The sequence below is a fragment of the Rattus rattus genome, chromosome 9 (genome assembly GCF_011064425.1).
Source record: "Rattus rattus isolate New Zealand chromosome 9, Rrattus_CSIRO_v1, whole genome shotgun sequence".
In the NCBI taxonomy this organism is placed as follows: Eukaryota; Metazoa; Chordata; class Mammalia; order Rodentia; family Muridae; genus Rattus; species Rattus rattus.
The window spans coordinates 59,427,561-59,445,763 of NC_046162.1; the positions used below are offsets into that span (position 1 = coordinate 59,427,561).

Consider the following 18,203-nt stretch of genomic DNA (forward strand, 5'->3'; position numbering starts at 1 on the left):
CTCGCCAGGCCTCAGGTCTACATCATGGAAGAATGATACACCATTAGGATTCCGGCCTGAGGTATGGGTGGTCTGGGATTTGAAGTGCGTGAGAGTTTGCCCGTGATGCTGTGCGCCTGGTATTGAACTGTGGTGGAGACTTGGGGGACTTGGGGATGTGCAAAGAGGACTTGAAAGGGAAAAAGTAAAAGAGGCAAGAAAAATAGGTCTAAGGCGTAAGAAAGGCAAGAGGAAGGCAACAGCATCTGGATGAGAAGTGGGGAAGAGGGTTCGATCCCCAGCTCCGAAAAAAAGAACCAAAAAGAGAAGTGGGGAAGAGAGAAAGGGCAAGGGTAGAAGACAAGCTCCCCCCCCACACATTCCAAAGCCTCTCCCTGGATCCCCACCTCCCCAAGTCCCAGGAAGGAAATTCAGAGACCACTGAACATGCGTTGGGTCATTTCCACATGCTTTATTCCAGCAATCAAAATAATTAAAAACATCTCAAATTATTATACACATACAAAATAGGTACAGAGTCTCTTGCTTCCTCCCACCCCAGGGGTAAAAACTGCTTTGTGCTTTGGAAAATGGTGCTCTGAAACCCTGATGCAGGACAGAGAGAGAGAGAGAAGCTGAGGGTAGGGAGCAGCAGCAAGAGGGGAGGGTTTCAGAAGAGAGAGAGATCATCAGATAGGCCCAGGAGCTGGAAGAGTGAAGAGGGGGTAGAGAGAGATCAGGCTGGAGTTGGCACTCTCTCCTCCCTTGTTAAATAGCACCGTCAGGAAAAGAAAATTCACACAAGTCCCTATCCATTAAAAAAAAAAAAAAGAATAAAAAAATACTTTGAACAAAAGGAACATTTGCTGGTCTAGGGGAGCATCTCAGATTCTATAGCACCAGAAATTCCTTCCCACCCCACCCCTTCACAGAGATGTAGCACCTTTGATACCAAACTGGGCGCGCTGCCACCCTGCCCCCATCCCCGCCCCCACACAGTTGCCCCGGTGACACACAAAGACGAGAACGAGGTAGTCTTTCAGCAACACAATTACACAAGGAACAGAACAGTCTCTCCCACCCAGCCTGCACATGTGTGGCCGATGTTTCCAGTCTGCTGTGACCCTGCCTGGCTCCAAACCCCTGCGAGGGGCAGGTGGCTCCCCCAGCACAGGCCCTCGAAAACAAAGTGTGTGTGGGGGGTTTGTTGCAGAGGCCATGGAGATGCCAGATGGTTAGGCTCCTTCAACAGTCCGAGAACCCCATGTCCCGGCAGGATTTGAAGGTGCTGGGTAGGGAAGTAGGCTGGGGGTTGAGGGGCTGGTGGGATGATTCAGCACTGCCTTTGCTGGCTGGGCAGACAATGCGTTATTTCCTGTGTCTTTGGGGGAGACTTAAATTTGGGGAGCAATGGAGGAGAGGCCCCAAGAGGGGGTGGAGAAAGGAACAGAAAAGGCAGCATTTGGGGTATCATAAGCCCAGTGGGCAGAAAGGGACTTATACCCACATAGGTCTTCAAGCAAGAGGACCAAGCTTCCTTTTTTAAAAAGTTATTTATTTATTCTTATTTTTTTTTCTTTTTGGTAAGGTTGAATGCACTTTTGGTTTTTTGGTCACGTTCAGTTGGTCAAAGATAAAAACTAAGTTTGAGAGATGAATGCAAAGGAAAAAAATGTTTTCCAAAGTCCATGTGAAATTGTCTCCCAATTTTTGGCTTTTGGGGAAATTGAGTTTGGGTTGTTGGTCTGTTTCCAGGGTTGGGGGAAAGTGGGCTGGGTGGGAGGGAACCAGATTGGGATGGAGGGAGTTTACACGAAGCAGGCAGGGCCAACGTCCATTCCAAATTCCTGGTCTGGGGCACCAATGTCCAAGGGAGCCACATCGATGATGGGCAGGCGGGAGGTCTTGGTGGTTTTGTATTCGATGACTGTCTTGCCCCAAGTTCCGGTGTGACTCTGGAGTGGATGGAGATGGTGGGTCATTACCAAGGGCGGGGATGGAGTGAGGCTCATTCTGATCTGCCAGGAGGCTAAAGCAGATGCCCAAAGAAGTGGGTGGGACCTGGTCTGGGGATACTCACCGTGCAGCCATCCACAAGCGTGCTGTAGGTGAATCGACTGTTGCCTTCGCCCCTGAGCTCGATCTCGTTGGAGCCCTGGAGGAGCAGGGACTTCTTGAGGTTGCCAGTCTGTTGGTCCATGTAGGCTACGCTGTTCTTGCAGTGATAGGTGATGTTCTGGGAGGCCTCGGTGGACATCAGGCGCAGGAAGGTCAGCTGGATAGCGACATCGGCAGGATCGGAACCTTCGCTTCCATACTCGAACTGCACGGGCCAGAGAGAGGGGAGATTGAGCCATCACACGACGGACCTTCTAGTCCTTGCCTTTCTACCCAGGATTCCTATATCCTAGATCCGTATCTGCCCTTCCACTAAGCAGATATTAAATCCACTCCAGAACGTCTTGTGCTTTCTGGGTATGAGGCTAACCCATCTCCTGTAGAGCGGCTCTGGGGTTCAGTGCACGTACCTGGAATCCACCGCTCATGCTCTCTCCAAACCAGATATGCGTCTTCTCCTTGGGGTTTGGGCTGATGTACCAGTTCTTCTGAGGCACAGAGGGCTGAGTGGGGAACACACAGGTCTGACCTGTCTCCATGTTGCAGTAGACCTTGATGGCATCCAGGTTGCAGCCTTGGTTAGGGTCGATCCAGTACTCTCCTGAAGTGGGCAGGGCAATGCAGAGTCAGGAGAAGTTAGGCAGCCAGCACCATATGGAAGGTGGGATGCATAAAAACACGGGGAAGCAGCATGGTGGGCTTCGGAAGAGAGCACGGGAAGAGAGGCAGCTGGGGTTAGTCCTTACCGCTCTTCCAGTCAGAGTGGCACATCTTGAGGTCACGGCATGTGCGGGCGGGGTTCTTGCGGCTGCCCTCAGGGCTGCGGATGTTCTCAATCTGCTGGCTCAGGCTCTTGAGGGTAGTGTCCACCTCAAGGTCACGGTCACGGACCACGTTGGCATCATCGGCCCGGTAGTAACGGCCACCATCTTGAGACTTCTCTTGAGGTGGCTGAGGCAGGAAGCTGAAGTCATAACCGCCGCTGGGAGGACCAGGAGGGCCAGGGGGGCCAGGAGGTCCGGGGGGACCCTGTGTAGAGAAAGGAGATCAGGGTTTACTGGTACTCGAGTCTTCCTGGGGGAGGGTCAGGAGGCAGAGGATGTGAGGCTACTTACAGCAGGACCGCTATCGCCAGTGCGACCTCGAGGACCAGGGGGACCAATGGGGCCAGGGAGACCATTGAGTCCATCTTTGCCAGGAGAACCAGCAGAGCCAGGGGGACCCTGGGGAATAGAGAGATGGTTAGAAAAATGTGGCTAGAAACCCAAGGCAGCCCCGACTCTGGCTCAGAAGCACTCCCCCTCCCCCCACTGCTGGCCCTGCCCAATCTCTGCTTCTGTCTCAAAAGGTGTCCTCAACTAGTTCCTATAGCGAGGCTTGCAAGGGGCAGGGATGGGAAAGTCAAAGGCTCTACAAGACCAAGATTCTTTTCCTCCCCACCCACTGTCTGGCCTCTGAACTCTTCTCTGAAGAACAGAGGGATACCTGAAAGTAACCAGGACGGGGAGGGACTCCGGGAAGAAGTAAGATGGAAGGCACAACTTACCCGGGGACCTGCAGGACCAGAAGCTCCAGAGGGGCCTTGTTCACCAGGAGAGCCCTGGAGAACAGAGAAAAGCAGTTCAGGGGCAGTGAAGGTGACGTGTCCTAGACCACTCCCACCACAATCCTTCTTTGAGCCCTCTCTTTCTCTTTCCCCTATCCCTCACCCTCACTAGGAAGAATCAGAATGTCTACCTAGAGTAGACACCGAGGCAAATGCTCCTCTCCCATTATGCAGTCTGCACTGGGATATGATAGAAGAGGCCTGAAGGTAGCCAGGGCTAGGAAGGTGAGTTTACTCACAGGAGAGCCAGGAGGACCCTGGAGACCAGAGAAGCCACGATGACCCTTTATGCCTCTGTCACCTTGTTCGCCTGTCTCACCCTTGTCACCACGGGGGCCTTGGGGTCCCTAAAAGAGAGGAGACAGGCTGTCAGGTGCAAAGTCACGTTGAGTGTTGGGTGGAACTCTGTTCACATCCAGGCCAATGTTCACAGGGCATGAGGTTGGCATGGGACACTTACAGCAGGACCACGGGCACCAGCAGGGCCAATGGGACCAGCAGGACCAGCAGGACCCTGGAGAGAAAATAGTGTGTTAGATCTTGACTTGGGGGAGGCCAAGGCCGAGGGATGCAGGATGAGCCTTCCCTTGGTTAGACTACTCCTAACTCACACCTTCTGCTGTGGCCACCTCTCCTGATTCCCAATGAAACCTCCCCAGAGCCAGGCTTCATGTGATAAGGTGGGACAAGCCCTAAGCCTTGGTGAAGATGGGGTCCTGCCTAGATGAAGGTCAAGTAATGACTGTTTTTCCTGGGAGGCCAAGGGCCCAGATATATCCCAAGACCCTCTTCTTCGCCAGCCTGAGTGAGGTAATCTGCCTGTTTTTCAGGCTTTTGAGCATGCCTGAAAAAGAGGTCTGACCTGAGCTCAGCCACTTACAGTCTCACCACGGTCGCCATTCTTTCCAGCAGGGCCAACGGGGCCAGGAGCACCAGGAGCACCAGGGGCACCAGGGGGGCCAGCGGGGCCAGTCTCACCACGGTCACCCTGGGAACAGAGAAATCATGGGGTCAGCTTCAGATGAAGGGTCCTGTCTGGGGAGGGGCCAGGGCAAACCAGAGTCCAGCCTGATGTGCGATGTGTGGCATGACCTCTTACCTTGGCACCAGGAGCACCATCTCTTCCAGGGGAGCCTTCAGCACCAGGGGATCCCTGTAGAGGGACGGGGGAGAGATGAGAGGCCACTCCAGGGAAGAGGCAGGCACAGGATTAGTGGTCCTGCATGGTACTGGCCAGTCGGTAGAGGGTGCTTACCTCACGACCAGATTCACCAGGGGGGCCAGCCAATCCAGGGGGGCCCATAGGGCCAGGGGGACCACGTTCACCACTTGCTCCAGAAGGACCTTGTTTGCCGGGTTCACCCTAAAGAACAGAGTAAGGCTGGAGGTCAGACGTGGTGGTTCAAGCCATGAGACCTTTTCTTGTATGTTTGTTCAGTTTGGTTTTCAAGACATGGTTTCTCTGTGTAGCCCTAGCTGTCCTAGGACTCGCTATGTAGACCAAGCAGGTCTTGAACTCAGAAATTCGCCCATCTCTGCCTCCTTAGTGCTAGGATTCAAGGTGTTTGATGCTACTACCACCACCTGGCTCTCGTGAGAGCATTTCTATCACATTTGATCTCCTTGTCTTGACCACTGCTACCCCTGCCCCTTCTAGGAACCAAGTCCTAGGACCATTCTTCTTGGAGACCCCAAGATGAAGGAACACTCACAGAGGGTCCAGGAAGACCAGGGAAGCCTCTTTCTCCTCTCTGACCGGGAAGACCGACCACGCCACGCTGTCCAGCAATACCCTGAGGTCCAGGGGTACCAGGAGAGCCCTGAGGGAGGCAGACAGGGTGAGATGGGATCACGGTGGCACAGGAAACCTACACAACTCTGGATCTCTCCAGAAACACAGAGATCTCATAGCACTTACAGCAGGTCCATCAGCACCAGGAGATCCTTTCTCACCAGCAGGGCCAGGGGGACCTGGGGGACCAACTTCACCAGGACGTCCAGCGGGACCAGTCTCACCACGGGGACCTTTGCCCCCTTCTTTGCCAACGGGACCGGGAGGGCCAGGGGGTCCAGCATTTCCCTACATGGGCACAAAGGGGACTGTCAGAGTCCAAGCTTCCAAAGCATCACAGCGGCATGCCCCAGCCAGGCCTTCTGTCCTGACAGTGTGTGTGTGTCCCATCCCCATCCCCATTCCAGAACCACAGATACTCACAGAGGGACCAGGGGGACCAACACGACCAGCAGCACCAGGGAAACCAGTAGCACCCTGGCAAGAGAGAACATTGGGTGGTCAGAAGGGAACGGTCACTTGTTACCTGGCCTGATCTCCTCCAATCTCTGCCTTTGGGGAGTCTTGACTTTGGATGGTACTCACAGGGGGACCAGCAGCACCACGAGTACCTTTGGGTCCAGGAGCACCAACGTTACCCTGTAAGAGAGTGTCCAGGTATGAGACCCAGGCTAGCCACAAGGCCAAGGCTACCGAAAGCTTATGGTGTAGAGAGTGAGACACTTACAATGGGGCCGGGGGGTCCAGCGGGACCAGCAGGGCCAGGAGGACCAGCATCACCTTTCACACCAGTATCACCAGGTTCACCTTTTGCACCAGGTTGGCCATCAGCACCCTAGGTAGGAGGGAGAATGAACAATGGAGGAGTGGATGAGGCAGCCTGGGAGCAGAGGGCCTCTGGGCTAGAGGAGAGGCCACAGATAGGGACTTGGAGATGCAGAGATGCTTGGAGACAACCAGTACCTCCCCACCCTTCTCCCCTGACTCAGGGTAACACTTCTGCTCTCATTCAGTCACCCAAGATCCCAGGCCTTATGTCTCAGTTGGGGACAGATAGTGAAGAGGTACTCACAGGGGGGCCAGCGAAGCCAGCAGGACCAGGGGGACCAGGCTCACCACGGTCTCCCTAGAAGAGGAAGAACACGTTGGAGAAGTTTTCTCAACGTTAGGGAAGGAGAGGGATGAAGGAATAAAGGGATGGGGTTTGGGGTGGGGACAGAAAGCAGGTAGGAGAGAAGGGCTATACTTACGGGGGCACCACGGGCTCCGGTGGGGCCAGCAGGACCACTGGGACCAGTTTCACCCTATGAGGGAGAGACAGGAACTCTGAACTCTCTGGGGAGATGGACAGTGACACCTTCCCTCCCTTCTGATCCCTTGAACTTCCTGGGTCACCAGCTTCATATGTCAGGACCCGCCTTCCCTGCATAGCCCCATCTGAGCTTGCTGAGGCAGCTTTGTGTCAAGAGATAAGGTGGAGAGGTAGCCACCAACCTTGTCACCAGGGGCACCAGCAGGGCCAGGAGGACCAATGGGACCAGTCAGACCACGGACGCCATCTTTGCCAGGAGAACCATCAGCACCTTTGGGACCAGCATCACCCTAAAGACAGGGGAGAAAAAATCTGAGACTTCCAGACTAGGGCCAGGAATTTAGCTACAGTGTTCTGTGGATGTATCTAAGAGGACCTCTTCAGCTCAGCCAAGGATACAATGTTCTTTCAGGGGTTAAAGTTGCCTACCTGGGGTTTCAGGTGGAAACTGGGTTAAGAGAGCCCTGAAGTCTACAGAGTGATAAATAAGGAACCTCCATCAGGGAGATGCCCCAACTTTCATCCCCATGGTGACACATCAGAAGGACCCGGATCACAGGTAATAGAGTAACCAGCAAAGCAAGGAGATAAACGAGAACCACCAAGGGCTCATGGGAGGGGAAGGTTGACTTACTCTGTCACCCTTAGGACCTGGAAGACCAGCTGCACCACGTTCACCAGGCATTCCCTGAAGACCGGGGGCACCCTGGCTACCGGGAGCTCCGGGGGCACCAGTATCACCCTGTTTGGTAAACAAGATCAGCGAGTCTCAGAAGTGTCTCAGAGCCATCAGCTCACTTAGGATCCCTTATGTGTGGATCCCAGATCACAGGTTCCAGCCAGAACAAACTCACAGACTGGACCTTGGGCCCACTGGGCCCCCACTCTGGTCTTGTCCCCAAGCCCTATAGTCTGGGTCCCAACCAACATGCCCTTCCATGATGCCCTCACCTTGGCACCATCATTGCCGGGGGCACCATTGTTTCCTCGGGGACCAGCAGGACCTGGGGGACCTTGTACACCACGTTCACCAGGGAAACCTCTCTCGCCCTAGAGAGGAAGGAAAGGGCTCATGATGCTCTGACAGGACCGAGCTCGGGACGTTGTAATGGAAGTGGCACGAGAGGGTTCACTTACTCTTGCGCCAGAGGGTCCAGGGGCACCAAGGTCTCCAGGAACACCCTGAGGGTAGAAAGAGGAACAGCGGTGAGCCCAACCTCCATCTGAGAAAGAGCCTCTGCCCCCCTTCCTAGGGCTGGTCCTCGGAGCCCAGAGGAACACCTTCTCAGCTTAGAGCTGAAATTCCTCATTACAGTGGCAAGGCTTGAGGTAACGCCAGAATTAATCCAGGAGTTTGCATAAAGAAGTCACCTTGCGGGGTTGGGGATTTAGCTCAGTGGTAGAGCGCTTGCCTAGGAAGCGCAAGGCCCTGGGTTCGGTCCCCAGCTCCGAAAAAAAAATCAAAAAAAAAAAAAAAAAAAAAAAAGAAGTCACCTTGCCTAGAAGCCACACAGCCACTGCCACATGACGTGCTGTGAGCGCTCTCACACTTTTGGTGTAGCCAAAGTCCTCCCCAGGTGTTTCATCCCTATGCCTCTAGCTGGATGTTTCCTAAGCAGCTACAGGTGGTCTTTTCTCTTTGTATTTCTTGCGTGCGTCCACTTTCTTGACAGCTACTACCTCTTACCTGTTCACCAGGCTTGCCTGCTTCACCAGGAGGACCAGCGGGACCAGGAAGACCCTGTAAAGTGGGAGGTGGAGGGAAGAAGGTGAGGAGTTTAGAATCTTTAACTGTTAACAAAGGACCGCTCTTCACGCTTCCCTACAGACCTAAGTCACGAGGCCTTACCTGGAATCCAGGGGAGCCAGCGGGACCTTGTTCACCTCTCTCACCAGCAGGACCCTGTAGTAGAGAACAGGCAGTGGTCATGAAGAGTCCAAGAAGGGAGGCCAGGCCCTGCCTCTCCCGATCCCCAGGGCTTGCAGACAGGGGGACTTACAGCAGGGCCGGGGGCTCCCTGAGCTCCAGCTTCGCCATCTTTACCAGCAGGACCCTGAGGGGAGACGGTGATAAATTCAGTGTGGCAGATGGCAGCAGCAGGTAGGGATTGGACCTCTGGGACACAGCAGAGCCCACTAGTGACTCTTGCCATGTGAGGATGGTATATGTCCCAGGCAGGGACAGAAAGGTGACAGAGACTCAAAAGTGATACTTACAACAGCGCCAGGGGGTCCGGGGACACCTCGTTCTCCAGCCTTTCCAGGTTCTCCCTGTGTAGAAAGGGAGGCAAGACTGAGGGTCACAGGTCGAGACTATTACAGTCGAGGACCTCTCATTATAGTGAGTGTTCCTAGGGGGCTTTCTGTTCGAGAAGACTGAAAGAGGACGGCAAGCGTCAGGGTCTAGGTGAAGGTCTTGCTGGCATCTAATGCTTGGCCTCTCTTCCTGCACCCAAAGAAGGTGCCCGAGGCTCCTTCCTGGTCACTCTTTCTCTTTCCTTCCCCTTGATACACACCTTCAGTGACCGGAACTGCTAATGGGAGTCATCTCAAGGCTCTCCCCTCCTTACCAAACTTGGGTGAGACTACCACGTAAAAGGGCCATCTTATCTGTGTGTTCAGGGAAGCCTGCCTAGCAACAAAACTTATTTATCAGTGATAAAATGGCAAATGACAAAGTGATGATCGTGGAGCCATCAACGGTCTCTTATTTTACTAATGGGCCCAGAAAGGGTCATTAAAGGGTCTGAGGTCACACAGCAAGTCAGTTGAGTTAGTATGCCTATTCCTGGTTCTTCAGTGTTCCTCACGGGATACTTACAGCAGTACCCTTAGGTCCAGGGAATCCCATCACACCAGCCTGTCCACGGGCTCCAGGAGGACCTGCGGGTCCAGGGCGACCATCTTGACCAGCGGGACCCTGAGGATGGGAGGCACAAGGGTTGTGGTAAGGACTAAGGTAGGCACATCAGAGGGCAGGGGTGAGGCGTAAGAGAACAGGCATACTTACAGGGGGGCCGGTTTTGCCATCAGGACCAGGGCTGCCAGGACTGCCAGTGAGACCCTAGGGAGAGGCAGGAGAGCATGAACGAGGGAAGGAGGAGGGGGCTGACAAGGGGAGGAAGGGGATGGGAGGGGGAGTCTAGAGCACTAGCTGCAGGCTGATCCAAGTCCTATGCAGGACCGAGGATCTTCTCACCTTGGCACCAGGGAGACCAGCTTCACCAGGGCGACCAGCTTCACCAGGAGAACCTTTGGGACCAGCAGGGCCGGGAGAACCACGTTCACCAGCAGGACCCTAAGTGGAAAGAAGTCACAGATTCATCAGGGTCACAAGCTTGGCCTCATTACTGTGGATTAGCACCTTCTTCAAGCTGGCAGAAGGTCTGGGGCTCTGAGGAGGATTCATGGGGATACCAAAGAGATGCCACACATGAGGAGGAGGAGGAGGAAGGAGAAGGAAGAGGAGGAAGAAGAAGAGGAGGAGGAGGAAGAGGAAGAAACCCAGACATAGGCACAGGTGGCAGGGAGCATGGTTGCAGATATGAGTCCAGGTAGGTGTGAACAGTACTGTCAGGGTGAGGTGATGTCAGGCAGCTGGGGAATCAGCTTCTCTGCTAGAGAGAGAGATTACCTTGGGGCCAGCAACACCGTCAGCACCAGGGAAACCACGGCTACCAGGTCCACCCTGCAGGGAGGGGGAAAAAAAGACCAGTGAGTTCAATCACCACCACAGCACTGGGGGAGCACTAAGAGCGAAGGTTGAGAGACACAGGGGACACGTACACGCTCGCCAGGAGGTCCAGGCAGGCCGCTAGGTCCAGGTTCACCACGGGCTCCTCGTTTTCCTTCTTCTCCAGCAGGGCCAGGGGGACCTTGAACTCCAGCAGGGCCCTGGACAGAGAGGGAGTGGCCTTGGTGAGAGGGCACAAGCCCAGGAGCCTATGATGCTGGCTTCTAGCAACAGGGCTTCTGGGTCTGAGGCAGGGGGTTCCCTTCCTCCCTGGAGCTCCTCTGTGAGGCTTCCAGGTCTTGGGGGCTGAGGAGGAAAAGGGGTGATGTGTGACTTACGGGTTCTCCTTTGGCACCAGTGTCTCCTTTGTTGCCAGGGGCACCAGGTTCACCCTGTGTAGGGACAGAAAGAGGACAAGAATTGGAGTTGCTCTATTGGTTTGCAAGTGTACGTTTCTCCAGAAGGGGGCGCACTGGAGCTAGTGCGTGAGCCCGGCAGAAGGGAGAGTCTTATACTTACACTGTTGCCTTTGGGACCAGGAGCGCCGCTGGGGCCCTGAGGTCCAGAGGGGCCTCGGGCACCAGGGAAGCCAGGAGCACCAGCAATACCAGGAGCACCCTGCAGGGGTCAGGACAGACATTTTAGCCCAAGGGTGAAGGGCATGGGGCAGGTGTCAGGTGGGCAGGGGAGGAGGAGGGCCACTAGTGACTTACATTGGCACCTTTAGCACCAGGTTGTCCATCAGCACCAGGGTTTCCCTGTCATAGAGAGAAAGGAGGGTGAGTGACAGCCTAGAATGGTGAAACTGGCAAGTGGCACTGGGGTCAGCAGCAGAGAGGACACTTACAGCAGGACCAGCAGCACCAGCAGGGCCAGGGGGTCCGGGCTCACCACGCACACCCTGGGGACCTTCAGAGCCTCGGGCTCCCTGGGGACCAGCTTCACCCTGGATTGGAGGAAAGGACAAATCAGAATGGGGCACCCAGCATTACTTCCGGATGTCAGGTGTTAGAGGGCGGGGGAGCAGGGATGAGGACTTTGAGAGCTAGGGAGGGAACACGAGGATGAGGGTGTTGTGCAATGTGTTTCATTCACTCTTGCCACTCTGGGCTTCTCTGATCTGGGGTGACACCTAGCCCTTGGCCTATGCCAATCATGTTCAAAGAAAGGATGAGTCTCACCTTAGCACCAGCTGCACCAGGGAAGCCAGGAGGGCCAGTAGGGCCGGTGGGACCCTGTGAATAAAATGGAGGTTTAGCGACAAGGCGGAGACTGAGAGCTTTTAAGTTTCAATGGCTGATGTCAGTCCCAAGAGCTGACCCTGAAGTCTCACCCCACTCCCAAACTCAAAGTCAAGGCCATACTTACGGGGGGCCCAGCTGCACCGACAGCACCATCGTTACCACGAGCACCCTGCAAGAGAGAGGAAGCCCAATTATGCCCCCTGAGCACTGGCCAGTTAGTTCCCTTAGTCCCTGGGGAACTCCAACCAGAGCCCAGGGGCATCCAAGCAGCCAGGAGTACTTACAGCACTGCCAGGGGGTCCAGGGCGACCTCTCTCACCAGGCAGACCTCGGGGACCCTAATAACGAAACCAAGGATGGTTGAGTGAGATGGAGACACCTCCTTCCATAGCCTCCATCCACCCTTCACCCTAGCCCTCCCTCTTGAAGCGCCCCTATCGCTCAAGCTGGCAAACTCACCATCTGGCCGGGAGCTCCATTTTCACCAGGACTGCCAGGCTCTCCCTAGGAAGAGAGCACAGAGTGAAGTATTCATGTGGAGCAGGACTGTTGGGCGTGGGCAGTTCAGGACCTCGACAGTATCTTACCTTAGGACCAGCAGGACCAGTATCTCCTTTGGCACCATCCAAACCACTGAAACCCTTCACGAGGAAAAAGAGACAAAGTAAGACGCCAGGTGGGGGAGTATACCTCTTCGACACCCACACAGATTTGACGATAACTTTTGGAAGACCTCCAGTTGTCTCCCTGCCTCTGAGCTGAACTAGACCCCAATTCACCTATCAGCCCAGCCAGTCTCTTTATTGCAACTTCTTCCCCCACAAAAGGAAGTTCTTCTAGATGTCTAACCTATGACCCTTGAGACATCTGTAGCTACCACCTAACATGATACACAACAGGATCTCATAGGGAAGGGGATAAGATGTTGACTTGGGACTTTGGGTACTTCAGTGACTCAAGAGAGACTTACTCTGTGTCCCTTCATTCCGGGGAGGCCAGCTGTTCCAGGCAATCCACGAGCACCCTGGAGAGAAAGACAAATGAGGACTTGGAAAGGTGTCAGAAGGAAGGGCTCTGTGAATATTGCTCCTAGATGCATCCCCAGTGCAGGGAGCCCTGGCCCACCCTCACATCTTGCATACCTGAGGTCCAGGAGGTCCACGCTCACCAGGGCGGCCAGGCTTACCAGCTTCCCCCTGCAGAGAGAGAAAAAGCCATTATGGCAATGCCCCCCCTAGCCCCCACACTGGGAAAGGGTGGGAGGGCTCAGGTTTATGGGGGGGGGTGTTATTGAAGGGTGGCTTTGGTTTAGGGAACCAAATCTAACTTCTAACCTAAAACTCAGTTTGAGTACCTTCCAGGGAATTTCCATCAGTGGTATATTCGTTTCCACACCTGCTCACACCCAGAGCTCTTAAACCCAGATTACTCCAAGGGATGGAGACGTGTGTGTGTGTGTGTGTGTGTGTGTGTGTGTGTGTGTGTGTGTGTGTGTGTATGGGGTGAAGGTGCAGGCAGAGATGGGGGCTGCCTAACTAGAGCATTCTATTCAGTGGAAAGATCACTGCCAAGGGCCATCTTGAGTTCTCTTCCCCTGGTTATTGGTGGTGAGACCCTGCTGGGGGGATTTCAGGACCCACATTGCGAAGGCTACAGGATTTGATAGTGTCTCCCCCACCCCCGGGGTACTTACATCATCTCCGTTCTTGCCAGGAGGGCCAGGGGGACCTCGGGGACCCATTGGACCCTAGAGGAGACAGGTGAAGCAGTTAGAACTCCAAGGTGAGAGACAACAAGGAGGAAGACTGGAACTAGGCGGTGACAAGCCACCCGTCACTCAGTATGGGTGACCTTCCACTGGAGAATTTGTGGAGAGGGAGGAGTGTCTGCATGGAGGACTAACTTACTGAAGCGCCGGGCTCGCCAGGTTCACCAGGGGGGCCTTGGAAACCTTGAGGACCCTGAAGAACATGAGAGAAGGGTAGGCTCAGAAAGGCAGGTTCCTTCCAGGCTGTCTCCCTTTTACAAGAGATGTCTACAAGCCTTCTGCCCCATCCCCATCTTTCCCCGCAACAGCCCATGCCCAAAATGATACATGAAGACCCTTAGATACGTACAGGTGCACCAGGGGGGCCAGGGAGACCACGAGGACCAGAAGGACCCTAGAGAAGGAAAAAAAAGAGCTTGTGATATCTGTGAGTAAAAGCAGTGAGTCAGAGATCTGTTTCTACTGCTTCCTGTGGGGATCACAGCTGTCTGCCCTGCATCTTCTCTAGATCCGAAGTCCCAAAGGTGGCCTTTATTTCCCCAGTTATCTGTATCAGGACATCGTTGGCCTCTCCTGGATCCCCCTCCTCTTTGTCTCACTGCTCCCCCTGGTGGCTCACCATGGGGCCAGGCACGGAAACTCCAGCTGATTTCTCATCATAGCCATAGGACATCTGGGAAGCAAAGTTCTAGAAAAACAAGAGAGAGAAAAAACCAGGACTCAGGAGGGTAAATTAAAAGCCAGGAGGCAATGGTAGTAATGGGAGAAGCAGACGTAGGCTTCCAGAAGCCATTAACTAAGAGAGACAGCAATACAGACTGTACCAGATATTCCTGTACCAGACACCTTGGCTGAACCTAATCTAACCAGCCAATCCCAAATTGCCAAAGAACCTGTAAAATAATGGCTTCTGCCCAACAGCCAGACTCTTCAAAACCTCGCTGAATCAAGGATGACAAAGAGTCTCAGAAACAGCCTACACTCGTGGGAATCAAAGGACTGAGATAATGGAATGCAATTGTTGGTCTTGGACAGGGAGGGGTGATGCTATAAAGGACATTTTGGGAGGCACCGGTGAAATCTGAAAGTGGGACTGTCCATCAGGCAATAGCGTTAGATCAACATTAAATGTGGTGCTATGGTCCCATAGGAGGATGCACTTGCTCTTAGGAAATGTACTTCAGAGCATAAGGCATGGGCATGTTTTTGACCATGTATGTCTCAAATGGTTGGGGACACACAGAGACAGAGAGAGCTGGGTGTCCAGAAAGTGGCAAAGCAGTTGTGTTGAAGGGTGAACAGAAGTTCTGTGTACCATTGCAACTATCCTGTAAGTTTATGATTACTTAAAGATACAAAGTTGTGTCTGACAAAACCAAAGCAAAGAAAAACAAACAGGCAAATGAACAAAAACAAAACAAAACGGGGTCTTCCAGATCTACTTACTCCTCCAAGACCAGGGGGGCCGGGGGGGCCGGGGGGACCAGGAGGACCAGGAAGTCCAGGCTGTCCAGGGATGCCATCTTGTCCAGGGGGGCCAACAGGTCCCTGCACCAAGAAATGGAGGGGGCTGTTATGAACCCAAATCAGAGCCACGCCCCCTCCAGTTTCCCAGCTCACTTAAAATAAGATGCTCTTACCCGTGGGCCTTGGGGGCCAGGGTCTCCCTTGGGTCCCTGTGGGGTTGAGGGTGAAGAAACAAGAGGCCAGTTAGAGAACCAAAGAAAGTTGGAGTTTATTGGAGGACAGTGGGAGTCATGGACGGGTGGGCAAAAGTAGGGGTCAAACTATTACCTCGACTCCTATGACTTCTGCGTCTGGTGATACTGGGGAGAAAAAATGTGCAGTTAGAAGTAAATTTGTTAAGGTACCTGGGGTGTTATAGGCTTTCAAGACACAGGGAAAGGAGGGACTCCGACCTCCCTTAATTCTAGGACCAGAACCGTACCATATTCTTCTGGGCAGAAAGGACAGCACTCGCCCTCCCGTCTTTGGGGGTTGGGACAGTCCAAGTCTTCTTTGCATAGCACGCCATCGCACACAGCCGTCCCATTGTGGCAGATACAGATCAAGCATACATCGGGTTTCCACGTCTCACCATTAGGGACCCTTAGGCCATTGTGTATGCAGCTGACTTCAGGGACTGAGCAAATGGGAAGAGACACAGGACATGAGCGGCTCTGAGACCTAACCTGATGCACCAGGGATCCCAGCCTTACTCACCCTTTCCCCTGTCTAAGAGGCGCACGTAGATTTTCCACTTCCCACATCTTTCCCCCAACCCCTATTTTCTTCCCTTAAATCCTTAAATGCAGGTCTGCTCTGTAACGGCGTTCAGTGACAGCACCAGGAAGCCTGGCCAGGGCTGTAACTTCCAAGTTCCCAGGAATTTAAACAAAGCTTTATACTGGGGTTGCTTCCAAACTCAACTTCAGCCCACGCGCGCGGGAACCAAATGAAATAAAAGTCCTCCTGAGAGTAGGAGGGCTCCTTCAAAGTAGGTGGAGGTTTGTGGGACGTGGTTTGCGGGGAGACCGGAGGCGGGGGTGGGAGGAGAGAAGGGAAATTCCAGCCCTGGTCCCACCTCCTTTCCCTGGGCAGGTGGGACGGAATGGGCGGGGCTAAAATGGAGGAGGGTGACTTCAGTGGAGCCCTGTCCAGAGTAGTAAAATGTATCCCTAAAGTTAGATACACCCTAACTCTCGGCTCTCAGGAATCAAAGCTTGCTATCTAGACAAGCCCGGTCCTTCCTTCAAAGCCAGTAGAGCTTTGGGGTCACTCCTTAGCCAAAGAAAGAACTCAAGTCTACAAATAGCAATGATTAGTTAACCACGCCCACCTCTCGAGCACCGGATCAAAGCAACCACTAGGTGGCGGGCAACGCTAAGCAATGCACGGGGCGGACCCAATTTTACTGGCCTGGGTCACTTTCAAAGACCAAAGCTATCACATCCATCTGTGCTTTTATTTTCCTAGTCTGGAGATGAGGGTCCAGGCCCGGCAATAACCCAGGTTTTCCCTCTTAAGCCCGCGCGCTGTAAAGTGCTGTACCAGGACTCGTAGTGCTAGTGCTCAAGGTTGACCAGCAGGAGGCACAGGGACCGCGCCCAGTCAAGTCCTAGCCAAACTTTCTCATCCAGCAACCCGCCCTCTCCGTGCGTCCCCTCCTCCCCCCACCCCACTCCCAGAGCCCAGCACCCCGGAGGCCCCAGCAACACTGTCTAGCCTGCAGAGAGGGCAAACAATCTTTCCTTATGAATCATCCCGCAGCCTTTTTGATTGCTTTTACATCTTGAGCTCCGAATCTCTATTCCAGAGGTCTTATTTGATCTTCGACGTACTCTGGCCCAACCCCTGCCCGGATTCCCACTTTTCCCGTCGCGCTACAGATAGATGCTTGAAATTTCCTGCCGTGCCATCTCAACCAGGGCTCCACTTCTGAGAACTGCTCGCTCTCCTCTGCTCGCCAGGGTGACCTCTCTCTTCCCAGTTCCTCTCCATCACCTTCTCATCCCTCCTAACTCTGGAGCACCCCGCGCTTCCGTTTAAGTCTTTATTGTTAGGAGCCCTATGCAGAACGCGATAGCCAGAAACCATAACCTCCCCAGAGTTTGGAACTTACTGTCTTCTTGGCCATGCGTCAGGAGGGCAGTGGCCCCTAAGAGGAGCAGGAGCCGGAGGTCCACAAAGCTGAACATGTCTAGACCCTAGACATGTAGACTCTTTGCGGCTGGGGTGGGGGGTTAGCTTCGGCTCATGCGTGGCCTCACTCCGTGTGCCTCCTGCTCCGTCCGGAGGTGAAACTCCCGTCTGCTCCGACGACTGGCCTGGGCCCCTTTTATACCATCCTGATGGAGGAGGGCTGGGAGGAACCCTGCCTCTTGGAGAGGGGGAGCCAGCAGCCCGGCCCCCAGCCAATCAGAACTGCCTGGCCCGGCCCCCAATTTGGAACGAAGAGGGGGGAGGAGGGAAAGGAAGGGAAAGGAGTCCACCCAGCTCCCCCTCCCCCCTTTGCAACTCTGCCACCCTGTCCCCCAGCTCTACATGGGCCAGAGGTGCTGTCACCGGAGTGTGGCTGGGCCCTCGGTATACTGATTGTGGGTAGGGGGTGCCCCTTGCACTTTCCTTCTGGGACCTCAAATCAGAAGGATGTAGAATTGGGAATCTGAGTTGGGGAACATTACAAAGGGTTCAGTGTCAGGCACAATTGGGAAAAGGTCCTCTTGGCCATGTCTCATAGTCTTTCTGGCATCCTTGGGAAGACCTAAGGAAGAATAAGTTAGGCAAGCATCTCTCCAAATCCGAAGAACCAGGCAGCTAAGCAGATGTGACTGTTAGAGGGAGGAGAACACCTCCTGGTGTGGGCCCAGGTATGCAGGGTAGGAATATTTGGGAACAAGTTAGACATCTCTTCACAGATACTAAGAGTCAGATGTGTGGTTGTTTGAAAGGAGGGGGGTGGCTGTCTGTTCTGCCATGAATGTGGCTCCATGAAAGTCCCACCTTTCTCCAGCCCCAGGTGTAACAGAGGGAGACATCTCTGAGGATCAGGCTTGGGGAGAAGTTTGACATCCTTGTCCTTCCAGAAGAAACCTTATGCGTTATAATGGGCAGCCGTGAGGGCAGGGGGGTTTCTGAGTCCTTAAAGCTG

General features: G+C 54.1%; 1 protein-coding gene across 1 annotated transcript; it reads right to left on the bottom strand.

Moving 5' to 3' along the window:
- Positions 1-431: 431 nt before the first annotated feature.
- On the bottom strand, positions 432-17,366 carry Col1a1 (collagen type I alpha 1 chain). The gene is made up of 51 exons (XM_032912698.1): positions 17,175-17,366; positions 15,501-15,695; positions 15,347-15,378; positions 15,193-15,228; positions 14,999-15,100; positions 14,172-14,240; positions 13,902-13,946; positions 13,692-13,745; positions 13,478-13,531; positions 12,927-12,980; positions 12,755-12,808; positions 12,372-12,425; positions 12,244-12,288; positions 12,069-12,122; positions 11,909-11,953; positions 11,722-11,775; positions 11,388-11,486; positions 11,254-11,298; positions 11,060-11,158; positions 10,879-10,932; positions 10,594-10,701; positions 10,442-10,495; positions 10,007-10,105; positions 9,818-9,871; positions 9,629-9,727; positions 9,025-9,078; positions 8,808-8,861; positions 8,657-8,710; positions 8,495-8,548; positions 7,945-7,989; positions 7,759-7,857; positions 7,442-7,549; positions 6,990-7,097; positions 6,746-6,799; positions 6,568-6,621; positions 6,223-6,330; positions 6,081-6,134; positions 5,919-5,972; positions 5,622-5,783; positions 5,416-5,523; positions 4,959-5,066; positions 4,803-4,856; positions 4,584-4,691; positions 4,164-4,217; positions 3,943-4,050; positions 3,644-3,697; positions 3,213-3,320; positions 2,844-3,126; positions 2,508-2,698; positions 2,060-2,302; positions 432-1,934 (listed from the first exon to the last, which is right to left on the bottom strand). Exons 1-51 carry the CDS (start codon positions 17,248-17,250, stop codon positions 1,788-1,790), a joined length of 4,362 nt encoding a protein of 1,453 aa, XP_032768589.1. The 5' UTR covers positions 17,251-17,366; the 3' UTR covers positions 432-1,787.
- Between the last annotated feature and the right edge of the window lie 837 nt (positions 17,367-18,203).

What these genes read in the sequence shown, in the direction of transcription:
- Col1a1 (XM_032912698.1), bottom strand. Translation starts at nt 17,250, where the DNA reads ATGTTCAGCTTTGTGGACCTCCGGCTCCTGCTCCTCTTAGGGGCCACT. An exon ending in CCGGACCCCCTGGCGCTGTT is followed by an intron (nt 8,862 to 9,024) that starts GTAAGTATCACT and finishes GTCTCCCCTCAG; the next exon opens with GGTCCTGCTGGTAAAGATGG. An exon ending in ATGGTGCTCCTGGTGCCAAG is followed by an intron (nt 4,692 to 4,802) that starts GTAAGAGGTCAT and finishes CTCTGTTCCCAG; the next exon opens with GGTGACCGTGGTGAGACTGG.